This window comes from Poecilia reticulata, chromosome 13 (genome assembly GCF_904066995.2).
Source record: "Poecilia reticulata chromosome 13, P_reticulata-male-v2, whole genome shotgun sequence".
NCBI lineage: Eukaryota > Metazoa > Chordata > Actinopteri > Cyprinodontiformes > Poeciliidae > Poecilia > Poecilia reticulata.
The window spans coordinates 11,201,050-11,219,664 of NC_088842.1; the positions used below are offsets into that span (position 1 = coordinate 11,201,050).

At 42.8% G+C, this 18,615-nt stretch overlaps 3 protein-coding genes across 5 annotated transcripts in view; 1 reads left to right on the plus strand and 2 right to left on the minus strand.

Annotated features, from left to right (window-relative positions):
• qpctla (glutaminyl-peptide cyclotransferase-like a) overlaps window positions 1-3,514 on the plus strand; it is a 6,113-nt gene extending 2,599 nt beyond the window's left edge. Inside the window, exons 4-7 of the mRNA XM_008425767.3 lie at window positions 247-408; window positions 1,938-2,037; window positions 2,113-2,229; window positions 2,745-3,514. Coding sequence (XP_008423989.1) covers window positions 247-408; window positions 1,938-2,037; window positions 2,113-2,229; window positions 2,745-2,890 — 525 coding nt within the window. The 3' untranslated portion in view covers window positions 2,891-3,514. The remainder of the gene's footprint in view (window positions 1-246; window positions 409-1,937; window positions 2,038-2,112; window positions 2,230-2,744) is intronic.
• On the minus strand, window positions 3,270-6,849 carry six9 (SIX homeobox 9). Of its 2 annotated transcripts, none has more exons than XM_008425768.3 (3): window positions 6,446-6,849; window positions 4,939-5,099; window positions 3,270-3,666 (listed from the first exon to the last, which is right to left on the minus strand). In XM_008425768.3, the coding sequence occupies exons 1-3, from the start codon at window positions 6,839-6,841 to the stop codon at window positions 3,504-3,506; spliced, it is 720 nt and encodes a 239-aa protein (XP_008423990.2). In that variant the 5' UTR covers window positions 6,842-6,849; the 3' UTR covers window positions 3,270-3,503. The 2 variants fall into 2 exon arrangements, with proteins under 2 accessions (XP_008423990.2, XP_017163808.2); XM_017308319.2 differs by having other exon boundaries at window positions 4,939-5,102.
• Window positions 6,850-10,677: 3,828 nt separating this feature from the next.
• six5 (SIX homeobox 5) lies at window positions 10,678-18,137 on the minus strand. 2 transcript variants are annotated; one of them, XR_014090472.1, is made up of 4 exons: window positions 17,396-18,137; window positions 13,041-14,129; window positions 12,754-12,964; window positions 11,200-11,324 (listed from the first exon to the last, which is right to left on the minus strand). XR_014090472.1 is itself a non-coding variant. In XM_008425766.3 (3 exons), exons 1-3 carry the CDS (start codon window positions 18,079-18,081, stop codon window positions 10,678-10,680), a joined length of 2,709 nt encoding a protein of 902 aa, XP_008423988.2. In that variant the 5' UTR covers window positions 18,082-18,137. The 2 variants fall into 2 exon arrangements, 1 of the variants encoding a protein (XP_008423988.2); XM_008425766.3 differs by having other exon boundaries at window positions 10,678-11,324; window positions 12,754-14,129.
• Between the last annotated feature and the right edge of the window lie 478 nt (window positions 18,138-18,615).

The window sequence follows — 18,615 nt, forward strand, 5'->3', positions numbered from 1 at the left end:
TTTCATGTTGAAGTTTAAAGACGCTGAGTAATGTCTTCTCCCGTTTCGTTCCCGTTACGCTCTGTTTTTAGCGCTCTGTCTCCATGGCTGCAGTGTGTGCAGAAAACGCTGACGCCAGTCCCCGTCCTCTCCCCAGAGGCTGTCATTTACCATACATTGTTGCTGCAGGAGAGAAATGATGACTCCAGCTGCTGCTTTAGGAAAATCATCTCTTCGTGAAATTACTAACTTTTCTTCCTGCCCTAGAAACTCCCGGTCACCCTGCAGCTCGTGTTTTTCGACGGCGAGGAGTCGTTCGAGGAGTGGACGGCCACGGACTCGCTGTACGGCTCCCGTCACCTGGCCGAGCTCCTGGGCAACACGCCCCACCCTGCAGCCTCGCCTCGTGCCACCGCGCTGCAGGCCGTGGTGAGTAAGCAGCGTCACAAAACAGTCGGGGTCATTCTCTCATCCAGACGTCGTACATTCATAAAACCACATTTATAAAATTAAAATAAAAGTTGACATGTACAATTAATATCCTGGATCTTCATATCCTCAAAAAAGGGAGAAATTACAAACATTGTCCTACTTAATAACCAGCTTACTGGCTGAGCTTTAGCACCATCTGCACTCTGTAGCACCTGCAGGCTTTGAAAACTAAATTATTCCCCTTTCTCCTTTAACGTAGCAAAATCTGGAAACATTGAAACGCTGTGAATACTTTTCGGATGCACCATGCTTTACTTTTAGTAACCACAGTGTATTGTAAGGGAGTGTTACAACATTTGGATGGTTAAATCGTCATCTTGCAGCTGAGGTGTGTTCTGTCTAACCTGCGGGTTCCCAGTTCAGATCCTATCCCAGCCGATCCAAATGAGGCGGCTTTTAACGTTAATTCAATATTTGGAAACGTGACCGACACAGACGGAACGGCTTCGTTTCTATTCCTCCGTTGCCGTTGGTGAAACGACAGGCGGACTACAAATCTAAAACCGTGCAGGAAATCGACGACGTCGTTCACGACTTCTCCGTCTGTGGTAAAAAAATAAATAAATCTACCGGAAACAATCCGAGGCAAGGGGAGAAGAAAGCCCAGACTGTGCTGGAAGCGAGAATTTTTTTTCCCAAGCGGAGTTGTACAGGAAGGCAACACTGCAAAAAACACACAGTCTTACAAAGTGTTTTTGGTCAAGTTTCTAATACAAATATCTTTGTGTTAGGAACTTGCTAGTAACTTTTCAACAGGACACAGGTGCTTGTTTTAAATCAATATTTCCTTAATATTGATGAGAAAGTGCTAGTTGCATTAGCAAATTATTGAACTTGTAACATGGGAAAAATGTCTTGTTATAAATAAAATAAATTGCCAATGTAGCATTAACTTTTTCATCAATATTAAAGAAACATTGACTTAAAGCAAGCACCTGTATCATGTTGAAAAGTTACTTGCGAGTTACTTTTGTCTTATTTCTAAGATATTTACGCAACTAGACCAACAATGCTTGGTAAGATTGCGTGTTTTTTGCAGCGAATGGCCAGGCTTCCTGGTAATACCACGTAGTCTTCCAGGTCCTTCCTCCAGCTGCGTCGTGATGAAACGTTCATCCTCCCTGAGGTCGACGTATCGTTTTGTTCGCTTTGAAGCTGCTGCTTTTTAAGCAGCTTCATTTAGCTGCTTAAAAAGTGTTTGCTAAGTGTCGGAAGAATGTGATTATAGTTCACTCCCTAATTGAAATAAAACTAAATGACATCAGATTTGTTCATTATAATTGTTCGATAATAATTGATGCCAAGTTGTCGTCGGTACGGTTTTTATTTTTTTCCTCCCGTGTCACCAGACCTTAAGAAAAAGTAAACCAATTTCAACAGGGTTCCTCCACGTTCAGTAGTTTCTGAGACTGCCAGGATCCTCTCTAGAAGCACATGGGCTAATTTTCGTGTGGTTGCATCCTCAGGACCTTTTTGTGCTGTTGGACCTGCTCGGTGGTCCCGATCCGCTGATTGCGAATCATTTCGACAACACGGCACGCTGGTTTGACAGACTGATTTCTGCAGGTGGGTGCAGCGTGCACCTCCACTCTGAGCGCTGAAATCGTGATGTGTGGATCTGAACCGTGCTCTTCCCCTTAGAGAAGAGGCTCCATCGGCAGGGCCTCCTCACGTCTCACCCCTCGGAGCAGACGTATTTTAGGAAAGACGTTTACCTTGGACCCGTTCAAGATGACCACATCCCCTTCCTTCACAAAGGTAAGTCACAGAAGAAAAAAGGACACAATTTGTGCAGATAGAAGTCACTTGATAGTGATAGTTCAGTAGTTTTACTCTCCTTAAAGATCAAATCCTTTTTATTTAAAAAAATATGAGTAAATCTAGAATGCAACGGCGGTTTTATCAGAGCACACGTCAATATTATCTTCTGTGCCGTCCAAACGTGTTCATAAAACTCGACTCTTGCTGCCGCAAACATTGAAGTGTTTGAGATTTTATGTGATGAGCCAAAGTTGTGAGGAGGAGTGACGGTCTGGTAAAACCCAAAACATTGCTGTACTTCTAGCATACCAGCGAGATTGTGTTAAATTACAAATCAATAACAATCAATAACATTTGTAGGCTTGTTGTTGGTCGGATTCTCAATGCAACCATGAGGTCAATGAAAAGACAATACAACAACGCACTGTAGCTCACCACTGTGTTTGAGCCTTTTTTTGTTCTTGCTGCAGTTTTAAAAGCTTTTCATTTCATCTTTCCTTTCTTCCTTCCAGGTGTCCCCGTGTTGCACATCATCGCCACTCCCTTCCCTCAGTTCTGGCACACACTGGACGACACGGAGGAGAACATGCATCGCCCGACCGTAGAGAACCTCACGAAGATCATGGTCGTGTTCCTGGCCGAGTACCTGGGCCTCTGAACCGTAAAATGCAAAATACCTCTCACGGAGATCCAAGTAAGACTAAGGAGAGAGAGAGCCGGTGAACAAAGCCAGCCTCTGGACGAGTCAGAGACTAGAGCCTGACGTGTTGGACCTCGTGTCTAAATGTCCTGTGAAGCAAATGGGAAAACATGTAGAAAAACCTGAGCAGCCTTAACAAGAATTTAGCCCCGTTAATATGAAGAAGATGCACTTTATCTTCTTAAAGATGGACTTGGATCGACTCGAGCTGAACTCTGTCCGTGAAGCTCGTACTTCTCCTGATCACTGAAGGTCTTTCTCACCTGCTGCTTTTAACTTCATCATAATCTTTACTGTAAAAGTCCAGCCTCGTTCTCTCACTCAAGGTTAGACTCTCTGGAAGTTCAAATCACTTTTATTTATTTCTTTTTAAATTCTGAAGGTCAAACAGTTACACTTTGCTCATACAGATCAGTTTACCAGCATTGTCCTTGAATTGAACTCAACATCTGGTTTGACATGAATGATGTGTCGAAACACATGTGAATTAATTCTGCTGATTTTTAAGTGTCTGACTTGTGTCGAGGTTTAGCTACCGTGGCTGTTTCTTGTTTTGTTGGTCAATAAAGTTCTAGTAGTCTTGATGCGTGTGATGAAGAGGAAGAGGGGGGTGGCACAGGGGTGGAGGTGTCGGGCGGCGTCTCCGGGGTTGTGGGCTGCCTTGGGGAGAAGCTTCATTCTCAGAGGACAGGTAGACTTCACCTGAGAGTCCGTCAGCGAGGGCCGTCTGAAAACTGAAGCAGAAAATAAACGGCATTAGAGACGCGCTTACGAAGCCAAATTCATCTTTTAATGACCCGGTTATACCACGTGAGGGCGCTGCTGCTAGTTTTTATACGGGTTTTAAAAGCACAGAACTAGAACTCGTTAGCGCCGTTGTGGCTGTTTAGCTTCAGGAAATGATCGCGTTTCCCCAGCAGGATCTGAATACGGCAAGAGTTTGTTAAAATGAAATAAATCCAAGAACGTCAAAAAGGAGCAGAATAAGATTTAGTCGTAGTAAAAAGACATACAAAACCACACCTACTACATAAAATCTTCAGATGTAAAATTAGGATTGTTTTCACGTCATAATTATGAAGGAATAATGACATTATGAGATATTTTTAAGATTTATACTTAGGATTGTAGTAATAATTTGGAAACATGGATAGTTGGATGTAGTTATAATTCACAAATTATAATGAAAAGATGTAAAGTCATAGTTGTGATTCAAAGAGTAAAGAAACAGTAATAGTTGAGAGATACACTATTTCTTAAATACAGAGACACAAAGCCATAAGAGATATCAATTCCTAATTTTGAGAAAGTTATGAGATAAAGTGTTTTATTATCTAAAAGTATATTTAGTTTTGTAAAACAATGTTTTCTCTTAAATTTAAAGTCATAGTTAAATCTGTAGTTGTAAAATACAAAGTTATAGTCATAATATTACAGCAAAACTTTAAACGTTTCCACTTTCAAGCAAAGTCTTTGGTTAGAAAATATTTAAATTCATAATAATGTGACAAAAAAATCTATAATTTTGTGATAGCAATAACTATGAAATGAATGATTTTATAATTATGATATAAAATCATAATTATGACCAAGTACAAACTGTTTTAAAGTCAGAGCTACAAGTTTTAATGTCAGAATATGAAGATGCAAAGTTATAATTATGAGATGTAAGATATGATTTTGATATAAATTACAAATATTAAAGTGTGAGGAGTTTAAATCCTAACTTTGACACTTGAAGTGATAATTATGAAGCAATAAATTATGTGATATAAACTCACAACCATGGGTTGTAGCATAATAATTTGGAGATGCGAAGCTGTAAGATATGAATGATATGAAGTCAGTAATTAAGACAAATAGGCAAGAGCTAAAAGGTTATAATTATCTGTTTAAAAGTCGTAATTATAAGATGGATAAGTTTTTTTAAGCTACAAATCTATAATTGTAGGTTTCAGTGTCATGGCTTGGATATTTTAGGAGACAATCAGTTTTCTTTTGCTGACCTGCTAACGTCCGTGGCTCGCGCTCTCTGTCGGCGGTTCTTGAACCAGTTGCTGACCTGGGTGGAGGTGAGGCCGGTGGCGGCGGCCAGCTCCCGTTTCTCCTGGGTGGACGGGTATGGCTTCCTGTGGTACCACTCCCTGAGCACGCTCCGCGATTTCTCCTGCTTTACAGATCAGCTCGTTTATTGTTCTGAACATCAGAAACATGTTGGAGCTCTCAGGACCGTCAGCAAGTCAACGTTTTTATGGGTCATCAGAAAACAAAAAAAAAAATTAAATGACACATTCTTTAAGGAATAAAGAATGCATCATTCTTTATTTTTTCACCTTCACCCAGGTGTAATTAAAAGACATATATATATTAATTCCATTTGAAGCATTATCCTTAATAGAATTTGATATGCAGCGCCTTTGAAAAGCATTCAGATCCCCAAAAACCTTCCCATTTCATCATAACCACAAACCTGAACGTGTTTTCTGAAGGGATTTGAAGTTTTAGACCAACGCAGAGTAGAGCATGACTACGTGGAAAGAAAACAGAAGAATGGTTTCAATGTGAACCAATTGTTTTTTTTTAGAAACCGTCCACCTGCTGGGTCTAATTTAATCTCTGCATAAACCTAGTTGTTCTGTGAAACCCACAGAAGATTGTTAGAGGAATCGGCATCATGAAGCTGAGTGATTAGGTTAAACAAAATCCCAAGAGAAGCTGCAGAGAGCCACACTTGCAATCTGATTTCGATGCAAGAGTAAGAAAAAGCAGAAAAAATTCATTTGAAGGTTGTTTACTACAGAACAGATCAGAGCTTCGCTTCCTTCCTCCTCTGAGCAGGAAGTAGGAAGATCCAAAGCATACCAGCCTGTGGCTTCAATGAGATGCATTGAATCAAAACAAATTACCTAAATTTGATTAAAATACTGTGGAAACACTTTCACAATAGCCCTCTCTGATCTAACCAAGCTATTTTTGCAATGAAAAGCAGCATAAATGTCTTTTGGTCAGGGGTCACTTTCCTCTAAGTTTTTGCTGTGTCCCCAACACGCCTGAACCAAATGACTATTACTTCCTCAACATGCAGTCAAATTCTCCAGATTCCCAATGACCTGATCAGGTGTGATGATGATCAGGTTCAGAGACGCATCTGAACACTGCAGGTGAAGACTTTATATGCAGAAGGCAAAAGTTTTCAATTCAAAAATACTTAAGTGTTGCTGCAACTTCTTAATTCAAGATAGTTGAATCTTGAAAATTTCAAGCGTTGACGCCTGAACACAAGAGCATGCCACACTTTCCAGGTTTTGTTTGTAAAAACAAAAGAGTAAATTCAAGTATAAATTATGCACCACTTTGTGTTGGTCACAAAAAATTACAGTCTCTGGTTCCAACTTTTGAATAACTTTGCGAGGCGCTAAGGAGAAGGTCCTGAAAGTAATTAAAGTGTCCCGGTCACTATCAGAGGGTGTTTGAATAAACTAAAGAGCGTTTTTCTTTCAGATTTCTTCCCACCTTGAAGCAGTAGCTGGTCTCCTCGCCGTCCCAGATGGTGTGGGGCAAAGGAAACTTCCTCCTAACACGGTACTTCCCCACGGCCCCCAGGGGCCGGCCCCGCTGCCTCTCGGCCTCGGCGTAACGGGCCCGCAGCCACAGCTGCTGCAGGAACGGGTGGCTGCGCGGGGAGAACGGGAAGCCCTCCAGCTGGGCGTAGAGGTCCGAGAAGCGGCCCTGGTGAAAGGCCACGGCTGCCTTGGCCTTCAGCACGCTCTCCAGCTCCCAGAGGCACAAAGAAGAAGAAGAGGAGGAGTAGGGAGGAAGAGTGCGGAGGAAGCTGGCGAGACGATCCATGTGACCGCCCTGCAGCAGGACCTCACACACACAGATGACCTGCTCTGTTGTAAAGATCATCGCAGTAAAAACAAGCAAAAAAAAAAAGAAAGAAAACTGCTTCTCTACAGCTTAGCTCCTCTGAGCCCTGCAGCCTCTGTGGATCATTATGGATGAACCAAAACCAAACCAACCAGCATGAGTGTTGGGATTGAGCATCATCATCCCCTCGCACAGGTAACCTGAGCCCATCAGGGTTTATAATAACACACCAGAGATCCCCCCACCCCCTCTTCTTCTCTTGTGCAAACACGAGCTGCTGGCGCACCTTTGAAAGCTCTGAATTAACCGGAGAACGAGATCAAAGCTTTCCCAGAAACGCATTTGAATAAAATTTTGTTGACAAATTTTAGGCAAAAATCCCTGAACAAATGAGAGTTGCTTGTGCCCTATAGCTCCAACAAAGGGTAAATAGGAGACAAACTTTTTTAATAAATGTAGTTTATTACAGTATCATGTAATATAAAAAATAGAATGTATTTGAGTAAAAAAACAAACAAAAAAAAAAAACCAGGAAGAACATTTAAAGACAGACATCTCCCTTTTTAAAAAAAACATAAAAAAGACCAACACACAATCTTTGGTTAAATCAAGAGTTGTGTAGGTTAAGTGACTGGTAACAATAAAAAACTCAAGGCTACAAACAAAAGAAAAACAAGCATGCTTTGGTATATTTAAAATAAAACAGCCCCGTTTCCGTCGTCTCAAGTTCAACAGCGGGATAAGCTAGAGTTTAAAAAGCCCGGAGCTGATGCAAAGTCACCCGAGATTTCCTATATGCACCGTTTTCACGAGTCTTAACTTTAAGCTAGGAACCGACTGGTACATGCAATTAAATAGGTTAAATGTAAATGTACATACCAATCAGAGGAAAATATAAAAGTCACAAACGCAGGTCATTACTGTAACTGGAGGCAATACTGAAGTCGACACTGGATTTCAAAAGCGAACCCCCTGTTAAAGAGCTGGAGAAAGAAATAATTGGCATAATAAACAACTTCCACTTCCTTATGAGCTGCCTTACAATTAAGCTGGAAAAAAACAGCAAAACAAGTTTGTTAGGAGAAAATTATACAAATTTAGTGGCACATCCATAAGCTAATATAATAATTTGATTGTCCTGAATTAAGTTCAGACATGTTTTTAGAAAATATTCCTCACGTCTGCTCACTTTAATCACTCAGTTAAAGCCTCAGTTTGCAGATATCAGATGGATCAGATGATTAAGGGTGTAGGTTTGATGAGCCAAGTTAAATTCTTCCAGAGAAAACAACTCAAGGAACACCTTAAAATCATCGAAGGCCTTGTTATTGTATGTCATGAGCTGATAAAATCAGACTCAAACAGACACAACCTATAAATATAGGTTTGGCAAAAGCACCGTCCATCACCAAAGAAAGAAACAAAAAGAGAAAATATTGAAATAACCAAAGTGATACATTGATCTGGGTTTGCTTCCCCCCGCCCCACATAAAACAGGAGTTTGTAACGGTGTGAATATCACTCAATTTCAATCCAAAACCTTCAAATGTCTGCTGGAAATCTGAAGATGGATTTTTATTTTTCAGCAGCAGAGAACGTGCAAGAATTACCTCATGAGAGGAAAATTTAAGTTTGGAAACTAAATCCTAAACGTTTCACCAACGGGACGAGGTGGAGTAGCTTGATTTTTTATTTTTTTTTTTCCAAGGAATTTCTGTCTCATCATCTGTTGAGATAGTGACAGTTTTAACAAATACCTAAAAAAAAAAAAACCAAAAAATTTATTTTTTAAAATTAAAAAGGTACATACCGCAGCTTTAAGTCATGAAAACCTGCCGTTTTAACAGGGGTGTGTCCACTTCTGACATCCACTGTACATTTATGTACCATAAATGAGCAAAAAGCTTGACGGCCGCCTGCGCTGCGGCCCGCAGGCAGACGGCCTGTTTGGGTTTAGCGTTTAAATCCAAAGGACCCGGAGCGTCACGAACAAATGAGTCCCACTGCGATCGCGACAGAACGGGAGCGTTAACGTAAACATAATGCGAATGAAATGTGCAAAATATACGACTTAAAAAAAAAAGATGAGATGGAGCAACGACCATGCAAATAAAGTATCACAGCAATTCACAGAGGGTCAAACTGACGTAGAAATGTGGGCGTTCTTTAAAGTCCAAAAATCAGGTCAGCAACATACAAGTCATACAAAACGGTGTAACAAACACAAAACATTAAAAAAAGGTTTAAAATAAGGCACTTATCAGCATTGTGCTGAAGCTTTGGCTGCATTTGATGAGAAACATCACAATCAGAGCAAAACGCTTTAGTGTAACGCACGTCAACGCTTCATTTCATCTCCCAAGTGTTGTGCGACATAGTGTCCTATAAAGAGCTACACATATATTGCATAGTTAGAACCTTTTCTTAAAACCCTTTTAACTCCTGTATCATTATCATCATCATAATCTCAATCACACAATTCAAAAACTGCAAAAAAAAAAAAAAAAAAGAACTAACCTTTTACATTAAATGCAACACATCGGCCTGGTTAGCCAGACTTCAGTAACTGGTTCATATCTGTAAAATACTGTTGTGTTTCCCTTGCAACTAGGAGGCAAAATAAAGAGCATAAAGGACTTTATGCTCCTTATTTTGGAGTGTTGGTAGCGTAAGAAGAGTCAAAGTCCAGAAGCTCTTGCTGAAAAATGTACTAGTGTTTTCAATTTACCAGATCTTCCCTCTTTTGGTGGCACCTTGATTAAAACCTCCAGGCAAATGTACTGTTGAATTTCCTCAAAAATGTCAAAAAGGTAGCTCCTCTCTCAAGTAAGATTTATTTTTTTTTTTTTATGTGGTTGAAAACGGCAGAAAATTCCCTTAAAATCTAGAGGAAAAACCTCAAAATGAAGCCTTTAAAGACGCGTGTTTACATACACTCATCATGGATGTCGACGTCATTTATTTTCAATTTTTTTTTTTTATCTAAAGATGTATCTGACTCATTGTTTATTTTTCTGACTCCAGGAGAGCTTTGAATAGAAAATAAAACCGGGTGAGGAGGTATTCGTGGATGAAAACCTTCCTGGTGAACCACATTTAAGTGGTTTTTCTCTGGATCTGGCCGAGCCTTTATGAATATTCCACAAATTTTGAGCATAGTTGAGGTCAGGGCATTCCTGAAGCCAAGCGTTGGCCCGTTTTGTACTTCTAACCTCAGTTTCCATGTGTTTGGGTTTGCTGCAGATCCAGCTGTTAACTGCTCGTCTTAGGGCTGAGGATCATTTACTCTCCAAGTAGAAATTCTCACTTTCAGCCTCATTAAAAAGAACATTCGTCTAAAACTAAACCCTTTAAAAAAAGAGGAGATAATCAGGTTTTATGTCTGGAATCAAGAATTAATTTTATGGTTTAAAAACCAACATTATTTTATATCCATCTTAAGCTTTTAGAAGAAATGTGCTGGTAGAAAGAAAAGAAAATGTTTTCTATATTTATATTTAAAGTGGATCCATTCACTTTTCTGTATTGACGCTTTTAGGTCAAAGTAGGTAATGAGATAAATGCACATTAATGCATTACATCCTTCTTGCAGGATGTAATGATTTATAAATCATTTCATCCTGTTTCAAATAAATCTTTAAATGTCCAAAACCAGCATGACATTGATTTCCATGAAAAGCGTATGCAAGGTTCTGACTGGAGCTGCCAAACGCCGTGAAACAAAACTGCAAAAACTTCTCTCAAAGGTGCCAATCAGGACTGTGAAGGCTTTAAAACATTTAAATACCTAATTAATATGTTTAAAGAGTGTCGGGTCATGAGGAGAAACTAAAGTTTTTCAGAGATCATTGTCGCCAGCGTACAGTTTTAATAGACTACAAACCCAGGTCTTCATCCACGGGGACTGACTGGAGCTGAGTGAGGATCTTGGGGTCCGCGTCCATCTCCTCTGGGTCCCCCAGGGGAGACCTGGCATCCTCATCCTGCCCCGGCGAGGGGCTTCCCAGCAGGAGCGACTCCCCGCCGGGCAGGCCGAGCAGGGCAGGGTCTACGGGCAGCTCGCCTTTTCCCCGCATGTCAAACAGAGTCAGGCTGGCCGAGGTGGAGAGCGACACGGGGCTCCACGCCGGCTGGGACAGCTGGAGGCTCGGCGCCACGCTGCTGTACATGGGGCCCAAGGCCAGCATGCTCTCCGGAGTGAGCGCGCTCTGGGTCGTCATGGTGACAGGCTGGTCGGCGAGCGCCTGGCTGGTGACGACAGCGGAGTCCGGAGCACAGTACAGAGGGGAGGAGCTGATGAAGTTCAAGGGCGAAGCTGCCGGGCCGGAGGCGGACGGAGGCTGGTGGGCCGCGGGAGGCGCGGAGGGGCCGAGAAGCCCCGCCATGCCGTTGGCAGAGATGGCGGGTGCGTCGGGGACTGGTTTCAAGGGTAAACTGGTGAGCTGGATCCCTGCTGGGATGGTCAGAATCAGCTTCCCCTGTTGGACACTCAGATAAGGACTACCACCAAGAACGAGGTTCCCTAGAGGAAAACACAATGATACTTATTTAGTGACTTTATGCACATCATGCTAGTTACCCGACTGAGCAACCACAAGCTTTATGGAGATGGCTAAGGGGGAGGATAACAATTACACATGATTTCATCCGATTTGATGATTTTGATTATCTTCTACAAACGTTATTTGTATTCATCCCTTGTTAAACAATATTTTGCACATCTAGGGGCTGACATTTCTGCCCATCCTTCATTGAAAAAATTCTCAGGTTCATCTTATCAATTATCAACTGTAACCACAAACTCGCAATGTCAGTGCGATTTGGGCCATTCCAACACATTAATACCTGTTAATATAACAGATGTCCCTCTAGATCTAGCCTGCATGTTTGGGAACCTCCAAGGGTTCCTTCCATCTTCCCATCAACTTTGACCTTCTTCTGAGTCCCTGCTGAAAAAAAAGCATCCCCATTTTTGCCAAGTTCCCTGCATGGATTGTGGCAAAAATAAAGGATGCATGCGCACCAGCCCTGTTAATCTGCTTTAATCCAACACTAGTTCATTCACCTAGAAAGTCTGGTTTATTTGGGGAGGTGTGAACGCACAACAGAACTATGACCAAAAACAAAAGCGACCTCTGGTCCACCTAAAAACCTCAGTCTTGGTTTGGTTGAAGTGAACTCTGATGCTGTTCGAGTGCATATCTGAATGCCAGCGGACAGCAGGCCACTCCAAAAGCAGGAGGCAGATTGTGGTGGAGGGCATTCTGGGTAAATACAATAAAAGCAAACACGCAAGTCTAACAGTAGTCAGAGGAATAGTTTTTGGTCTTTTGTGTGACAAAGTGGTTCAGTTTGTACATTTTGCCAAAGACAAAAGAGAAATACTACAGCCAGTAAAATCTGACCCTACTTCTTCTTTCTTGATGTGTTGGCGATGGCAAGCAACTGAAGGGAGCATTACAGCCACCAAATGGTGATCTGACGCTACTACATTTCCTTTTACGTTATGTGAAAAAGAAAGTTGTGCTCAGTTTTTGTGTCATTTCCTTCAGTGTGCATTTTCATAAGGTGCAGCGCCACCACGGGCGAGAAGGGGGAACAGGTTTTTCAAAGGTTTTGGTTCCCTGCCATGTGAAAGCGAACCGCACAAGTGGAAAATATAACAAATGTAGCAGTTTTAGTCCCCAATCGAACAGAATCTTCTAGCCCATCAGGTGTGAAAACACCCCGAATGTCAAGCTGTTAAATGGGACTTTCTGTTGCTTCCTTTCAGCAGAGGCTGTCTTCCACTCTTCCATGAAGATTTGATCCACAATAAACTATTTGTTTCCTCTCAAGATTAACTCAAGTTTTTCCAAATTACATTTAATTCTTCATCAAATTAAATGAAAACACAAAGAATCCACCTTAAGACAAATGATAAATCTCATTTTCCAATGAAACATGCTTACCTGTTGGAGACGAAGGTAGCTGAATGATCCCAGGGTTCAGGAGCTGCACGGCGGGGGCCACGCTGCTTGGGTTCCCCACTCTCTGAATCGGACTCAGCGGGTTTATCCGGAGCGGGGTCTGCGGAGCCCCTCCGGATCCGGGAGCCGAAGCCAGGATCTGCAAGGGCAACCCGGCCGAGGGGATGGAGAGAGCCGGGCTGGCCGGCACCACCTGAGGGAAAGAGACGTTGGAGGAGGTCTGGATGGAAGAGACGGGGACCAGCTGAGGCATGGAGAGAGAGACTAACTGTGCAGAGGTGCTGTTGCCTTTGGCTTGTGACACCGGCACTACTGGAGTTGGGGAAGACGTGGAGAGAGCCTGCGGAGTCTGGATTTTGCTGGGAGTGGAGTTTATTTGCTGGAGGGTAGCGTTGTTGAGCTCTGAGACCGAAACCACAGTCGCAGCAGATTCAGATACAGTTGTTGGGGGCTCTTTCTGCTGCTCCGGTGGTCTGCCAGCCGGGTTTTGAGTCTGAGGGTTTTGGAACGGTGGAGCCGGCGAGGCGAGTGGGGATACTGGGACGAGCTGAGGGCACTGGGATCCTAAAGACGTCTGGACCAGATGGGAGACTGGTGCACAGTGGATGGAAGGCACAACTTGGGGCAAAGAGATGACATGAGGGGTGGAGTGGATGGAAGAAACAGACGAGGGAGAAGCCCTCTGCTGACCTAGAGAGTTAGAAATAACTATGCCTGCAGAAGACAGAGGCGCTGTGAGGGAGAGCGGCTCTTGATGTTGTGGGTTCTGGGTTAAGACTAGAGATGGAAGACTGGTGCGAGACGACAGAGCTGGCGGGGAGGGCGATAAAGACGAGGAGGACGGGGATACCGTCTGGCTGCCTCCTTCCGATTCACAGCGGACGAGAAAATCCATGTTGTTGCCGCTCTTTGCTTTGGTTTGAAGTGGAGGAGAGACGATGGCGGAGGCCTCGGAAGATTGCATGTGGCTGCTCAGAACCGCCGCCTTGGCCTCCACCGCCTTCTGCTGCTCTGCGCCGACCCCGGGTTTGGCTATGACCTGAGCCCCGTTCAGGATCAAAGGAGAGCTGGTGGTGACAGGACTCAGCGTGACTGTCTGGCAATCACCCAGACTCAGGCCGTTGATGATGACGCCGGCCCCGGCGCCAGAGATCAGGGAGTTTCCGTTCAGCAGCAAAGGCTGCGGCGCCGTGAGGAAGCCGCTGGCGCTGTTGAGGATGAGCTGGCTCCCGGCGCTACAGGGGACCGCCGAGACGGAGATGATGGAAGCCCCAGAGCCAACGGGCTCCTCAGGTTTGTCCGCCGCTTCGTCCATGACACTCGCCTCGTCTTCAGTGCTGTGGTTCCCATCAGACTCACTGAAATTAGAGGCGAAGTCAAACATAAAAAAATTACTCTGGTTATTTAATGAGTGTCTTTCACAATTATTTCTGCTTTTGAGAAAATATGAAGTTTTAGTGCGTTGCAAAAACACCAAATTATTGTGACTGTCTTGGTCTATTTCTAATGCAGTTATCTTGGTACAATTTCAATAAGACAAAATTGACTTCCAAGTAACTTCTTAGCAAGATATAGGAGCTTCTTTTATGTCTATAATTCCATCATATTGATGAAAAAGTTCCAGTTCCACTGGCAGATTATTTAACTTTTAACATGAGAAATGCGTCTTGTTCTATGTGAAATAATGCCAGTGGAACTAAAACTTTACTAATAATATGGAATTATTGACATAAAACAAGGTACTTCTTGCCTAAAAGTTATTTATAAGTTAGTTTTGTCTTATTTGAATTGTACCAAGATATTTGCACTAGAAACTAGACCAAAACACTTGGTAGGGTTTTGTGTTTTTGCAGTGCAGTGATAGTCATTGCTCTCCTGTTTTGATTAAAAGCAGATACAGAAGTATTATGTATTGAAATTCTGAAAGACATCTAATGTAAATCAGAGAGATTGTGTGCTGGTTGGATTTAGATCTCATATTTCTAGTGGCTAAAGAAAATTTGTTAAAGTTTCTCCTCTACTTTAAAACCGCAGCACGGTTAACCATTATTCAACATGCTGCTCCTCCAACTTAATAACCAACCACGCATAACAGCACTCCTCTGTGCACGCAGGAAGGACCAGAGTCTTAAAACCCCCTTTATGGTGCTGGTTTTGGTTCGTCTGTGTAGTTTTGACCACACAGATTTGCAGCGTCGCTCGGCCTGACCACCACAACCACTGAGGTGGGGCGAGATAAGCCCTCTGTGCTCTGTTTTATCTCTTCACAAACAGATCACGCCTGTTTGGAGAAGCACTGGTTGTAAAAAACAAAACAAAAAGAAAAACAAGAGATGCACCAATTATTTTGCCAGAGACAGGAATCAGCGCCACTCTTCATTAAATAAAAACCAAGAACACACATGCACTTTCATCCCATAAATAAGTCGGCTGAAAGTAAAACCAGTTATGTACTCTGATTCACTTCTTTGAACTCTGATAAAAGCTGTAGACAAAGGCTTTCAAGCATAATTGAGTATGTTGTAATTGTATTGTCTATTCAATTTAAAGCTACTACAAATATCATAAATAACATTGTTTCTTTTATAAAAGAGGAGAAAGAGTCAATAAAAATAATTCTGAATCAGTGAAAACTGGATTCCTTGGATAGGACCTGAAAGAAACTGAATAAGTCAAGCTTATTGAAGCATATTTGATTTGGTTGGTTGGTTATGATTATTAGTCAGTATAAAGTTAGTTTGTGCTCAGTTTGTTTGGCTGGTTATTATGCTACTGACTTTCCCACCAAAAAAAATTACAATTGCAGTTTCAAGAATTCCCAGTGAGAAAGTAAAAATACCCAGGATATCATTTGCTAAGTACCAATTGTTGAATTCTCCTCTGACTAAATCTGTTTAATTTATCTGAAGATGAGTCACTGTTTTAATTACACCAGCCAAACCCAGAGTCAATTAGGCAGCGTTCTCAGCTCCCTGGACTTTTAATTTTGATCATTTATCTTTGGTAACGACGAGTAGGGGTGTAACAAGAACTTGTCTAACGAGACCTCGTGATGTTAAAATTTCTTGTTGAACCGACGTCGGTTTCGTGAGCACCAGCCAGTTGCAGTCGTCATGGCGTCACCCCGGCTGTTGTAACAGAAGATGCCTCAACTCACTCTTAAATGTTGGGCAGTGTTTTTACAGTTTCCAGCAGAGATGACACAGGACTAACACAGCTGCAGACAAGACACGGACAACGTGTTCATGTCGGACGCTGAAGGTGGCAGAAGGTGTCGCTATCGCAACAGATGGATGGATGGGTGTTGGAGGGTTCGCTGAGCAATAAAACAATCACAGCGCACTCTATGAACAGAAACTGGGAAAACTACTGCAGAAGCACTGTTCTATGGTCTGAAGAGATCAAAAATAAATAATAAAAAAAAGACAGTTTGTTGAGTTTGCGACAAAAATACAGCAGGCTAGGGGCATTGTGAAGAAATTTTATCTTTGAGGTTTTCTTGAAAGTAATGTAAAATAAATCTTCTCCTGTCCTGTTCTTGTAAATTCAATATTGTGTATCTTCTTGTGAGTTTTTTGTATTGCTACACCTCAGCTCTTGGTCTCCTGCGGTTGGTAGGCCTCCATATGAGTATGAATATTCCCAGAACAGTAGGTGAATGGTTCATGGCAATATTTATATATACTTTGTTTTGTTTTTTTGTTGGTGATTTTAAGTTGCAACTTTGTATTTCAATGCGAATTCAGTGACTTAAATTACCCCAGAATTACATCTTTTTTTTTTAAGTGTTGCCATATGATACGATTTTTGAGGCTGGTAGAAATTAGTTAAAAATAGGCCTGGACACAGAATAAAAAAAAAGAAAGGCAACGCTGTTCATTAGGCAACAGCGATGGGTAAATATTGTAGTTATGGGTAAATAACCATGTGATCAGCGAAAAAACAAAATATGATAATCATAATAAAATCTAGACTTACTATGATTAAGAAACTCTGTAATCATAGTAACAGAGTTACAACAATCCAACCATCCAACAGTATGGTTGGATTTTTTTTTATTTTTTTTACTTTTCCTAATTAAACTATTGTTTTTCCTCTGCTGGTTCTTTTGGGAGCATCAATAAATCTCATTATTTTGCTGACAATGAACACCACAAGGTCTGGCCTGATCCATCCCTACTGCAATGTATAAAATGAGAGCTCTCAGGCTGTGTGTGACCTGATCCTGCAGGTTTTTTTTCCACCCACTCTCTCTTGTTAAAGGTTTCCCCTAACTAACCTCTGTCTCTCTGGCTCTGAAGGCGGCAGCGCAGTGCAGGGTTTCAGGAAACCTGAGCCATCGTGGGTCCATCTGGATCTCACATTTCATAACAAAGCAACATGCTTTAGGTTTGAGATGTGTGACTTCACTCCTGCCAAAACTCAGCTACAGCCAAATCAATTGCATAAACCAGCGTCTAACATGTTGGCTCATTTTTTGCACTCAAGTGAAGGGCGTGCTGTGTGTTTTTTTTTTCTTCTTCAAGTTTTAGAGCTTTTCTGGGTTTCCTCTGTTGACAAACAAAGGACACTGTTGCAGCTTATATAATTGAATGTGACATGCATGCAGCTTTGTTGCTCTTGCCTTTTGCTGTGGGTCCCGGACGGGGTCCTGTCCCTCTGCCTGCGGTTCTTGAACCAGTTGCTGACCTGTGTGAGGGACAGTCCGGTGACTTTGGCCAGGTTTTTCTTCTCGTCCGGAGTGGGATACCTGTTGCTCTTGTAGCATTCCTTCAGAGCGTTCCGGGACTTTTCCTTGAAGCAGTACACGGTCTCTTCCCCGTCCCAGATGGTTTTGGGCAGGGGGAACTTCTTCCTGAGCCGGTACTTGTCCACGGCGCCCAGGCTGCGGCCCCGGGACCTCTCCGCCTCCTTGTAGCGGGCTTTGAGGTACAGGTCCTGCAGGAACCCATGGTTAGACGGGTGGAAGTCGTAGCTCTCCAGGATGGCGTACAGCTCCTTGAACTCCTCCCGGTGGAAGGCCACCAGCGCCTGGGCCTTGAGCAACGTCTCGTTGCCACGTAGCAGCTCGGACGAAGGAGGTATGGTGGAGAGAAACCTCCACAGGCGATCCACATTACCCGCTTGCAGCAGGGCCTCGCACAGACACGAAACCTGGTCAGTGGAGAAACTCAGAGCCGACTTCTGGAAACTTTGGAGCAGATGTTCCGAAATTCGGACGGTTTCTTTGTCTTCTTTGGGCTCGGCTGCTGATGGCTCCTCTGGGCTGTTCTCAGATTGTTCTGTAGACTCTAAAGACAAGGAAGCCATTTTCACTTTAACTTTTTTTTTTCCACTAGTAGTTCCTCCTCCCCTGTCTCTCTCTCTCTCTCTCCCTCCGTCCCTCCCTCCCTCCGCAGCGCTGCGTTTTTCCCGTCCTCCGCTCCGCCAGCAGACCGATTAATGTGCCTCCAGGCCAGGAGCAGACACGCCCCTCTCTCTATTGCTGTTGGCACGATCCAACTCATCTAAATGTGATCTCAAGCTGCAGCTTTAATTAACTCCAACAGGGACTGTACGTCTCCCAGTAACCCTGTTGCCCCAAACATTTCTGAAAAACCATCGGTGCTTTTTACACGCTCCAGAACTTTTGATGGCAGTCGCCCAGGGCGGCATTGGAGAGGCAAAGAAGGGAGGGCAGGGTTGATCGCCAGGTAGCTGTAAACTTTTAATATGTAACTGTTTATTGAAAGTATGCAATAATCTCTGTTGTTTCCTGTATATAATGTAGCTGATGTATTTTGTGTCAATCTTATTTGTCTTAAAGTCGGCTGATAAGGCAAAAAATGCCTCACCATTTTTGCC

What these genes read in the sequence shown, in the direction of transcription:
- six9 (XM_017308319.2), bottom strand. Translation starts at nt 6,841, where the DNA reads ATGATCTTTACAACAGAGCAGGTCATCTGTGTGTGTGAGGTCCTGCTG. An exon ending in AGACCAGCTACTGCTTCAAG is followed by an intron (nt 5,103 to 6,445) that starts GTGGGAAGAAAT and finishes TGATCTGTAAAG; the next exon opens with CAGGAGAAATCGCGGAGCGT. An exon ending in CGAGCCACGGACGTTAGCAG is followed by an intron (nt 3,667 to 4,938) that starts GTCAGCAAAAGA and finishes TTTCTGCTTCAG; the next exon opens with TTTTCAGACGGCCCTCGCTG.
- six5 (XM_008425766.3), bottom strand. Translation starts at nt 18,081, where the DNA reads ATGGCTTCCTTGTCTTTAGAGTCTACAGAACAATCTGAGAACAGCCCA. An exon ending in TCCGGGACCCACAGCAAAAG is followed by an intron (nt 14,130 to 17,395) that starts GCAAGAGCAACA and finishes CTCTAATTTCAG; the next exon opens with TGAGTCTGATGGGAACCACA. An exon ending in GCTACCTTCGTCTCCAACAG is followed by an intron (nt 11,325 to 12,753) that starts GTAAGCATGTTT and finishes GTTTTCCTCTAG; the next exon opens with GGAACCTCGTTCTTGGTGGT.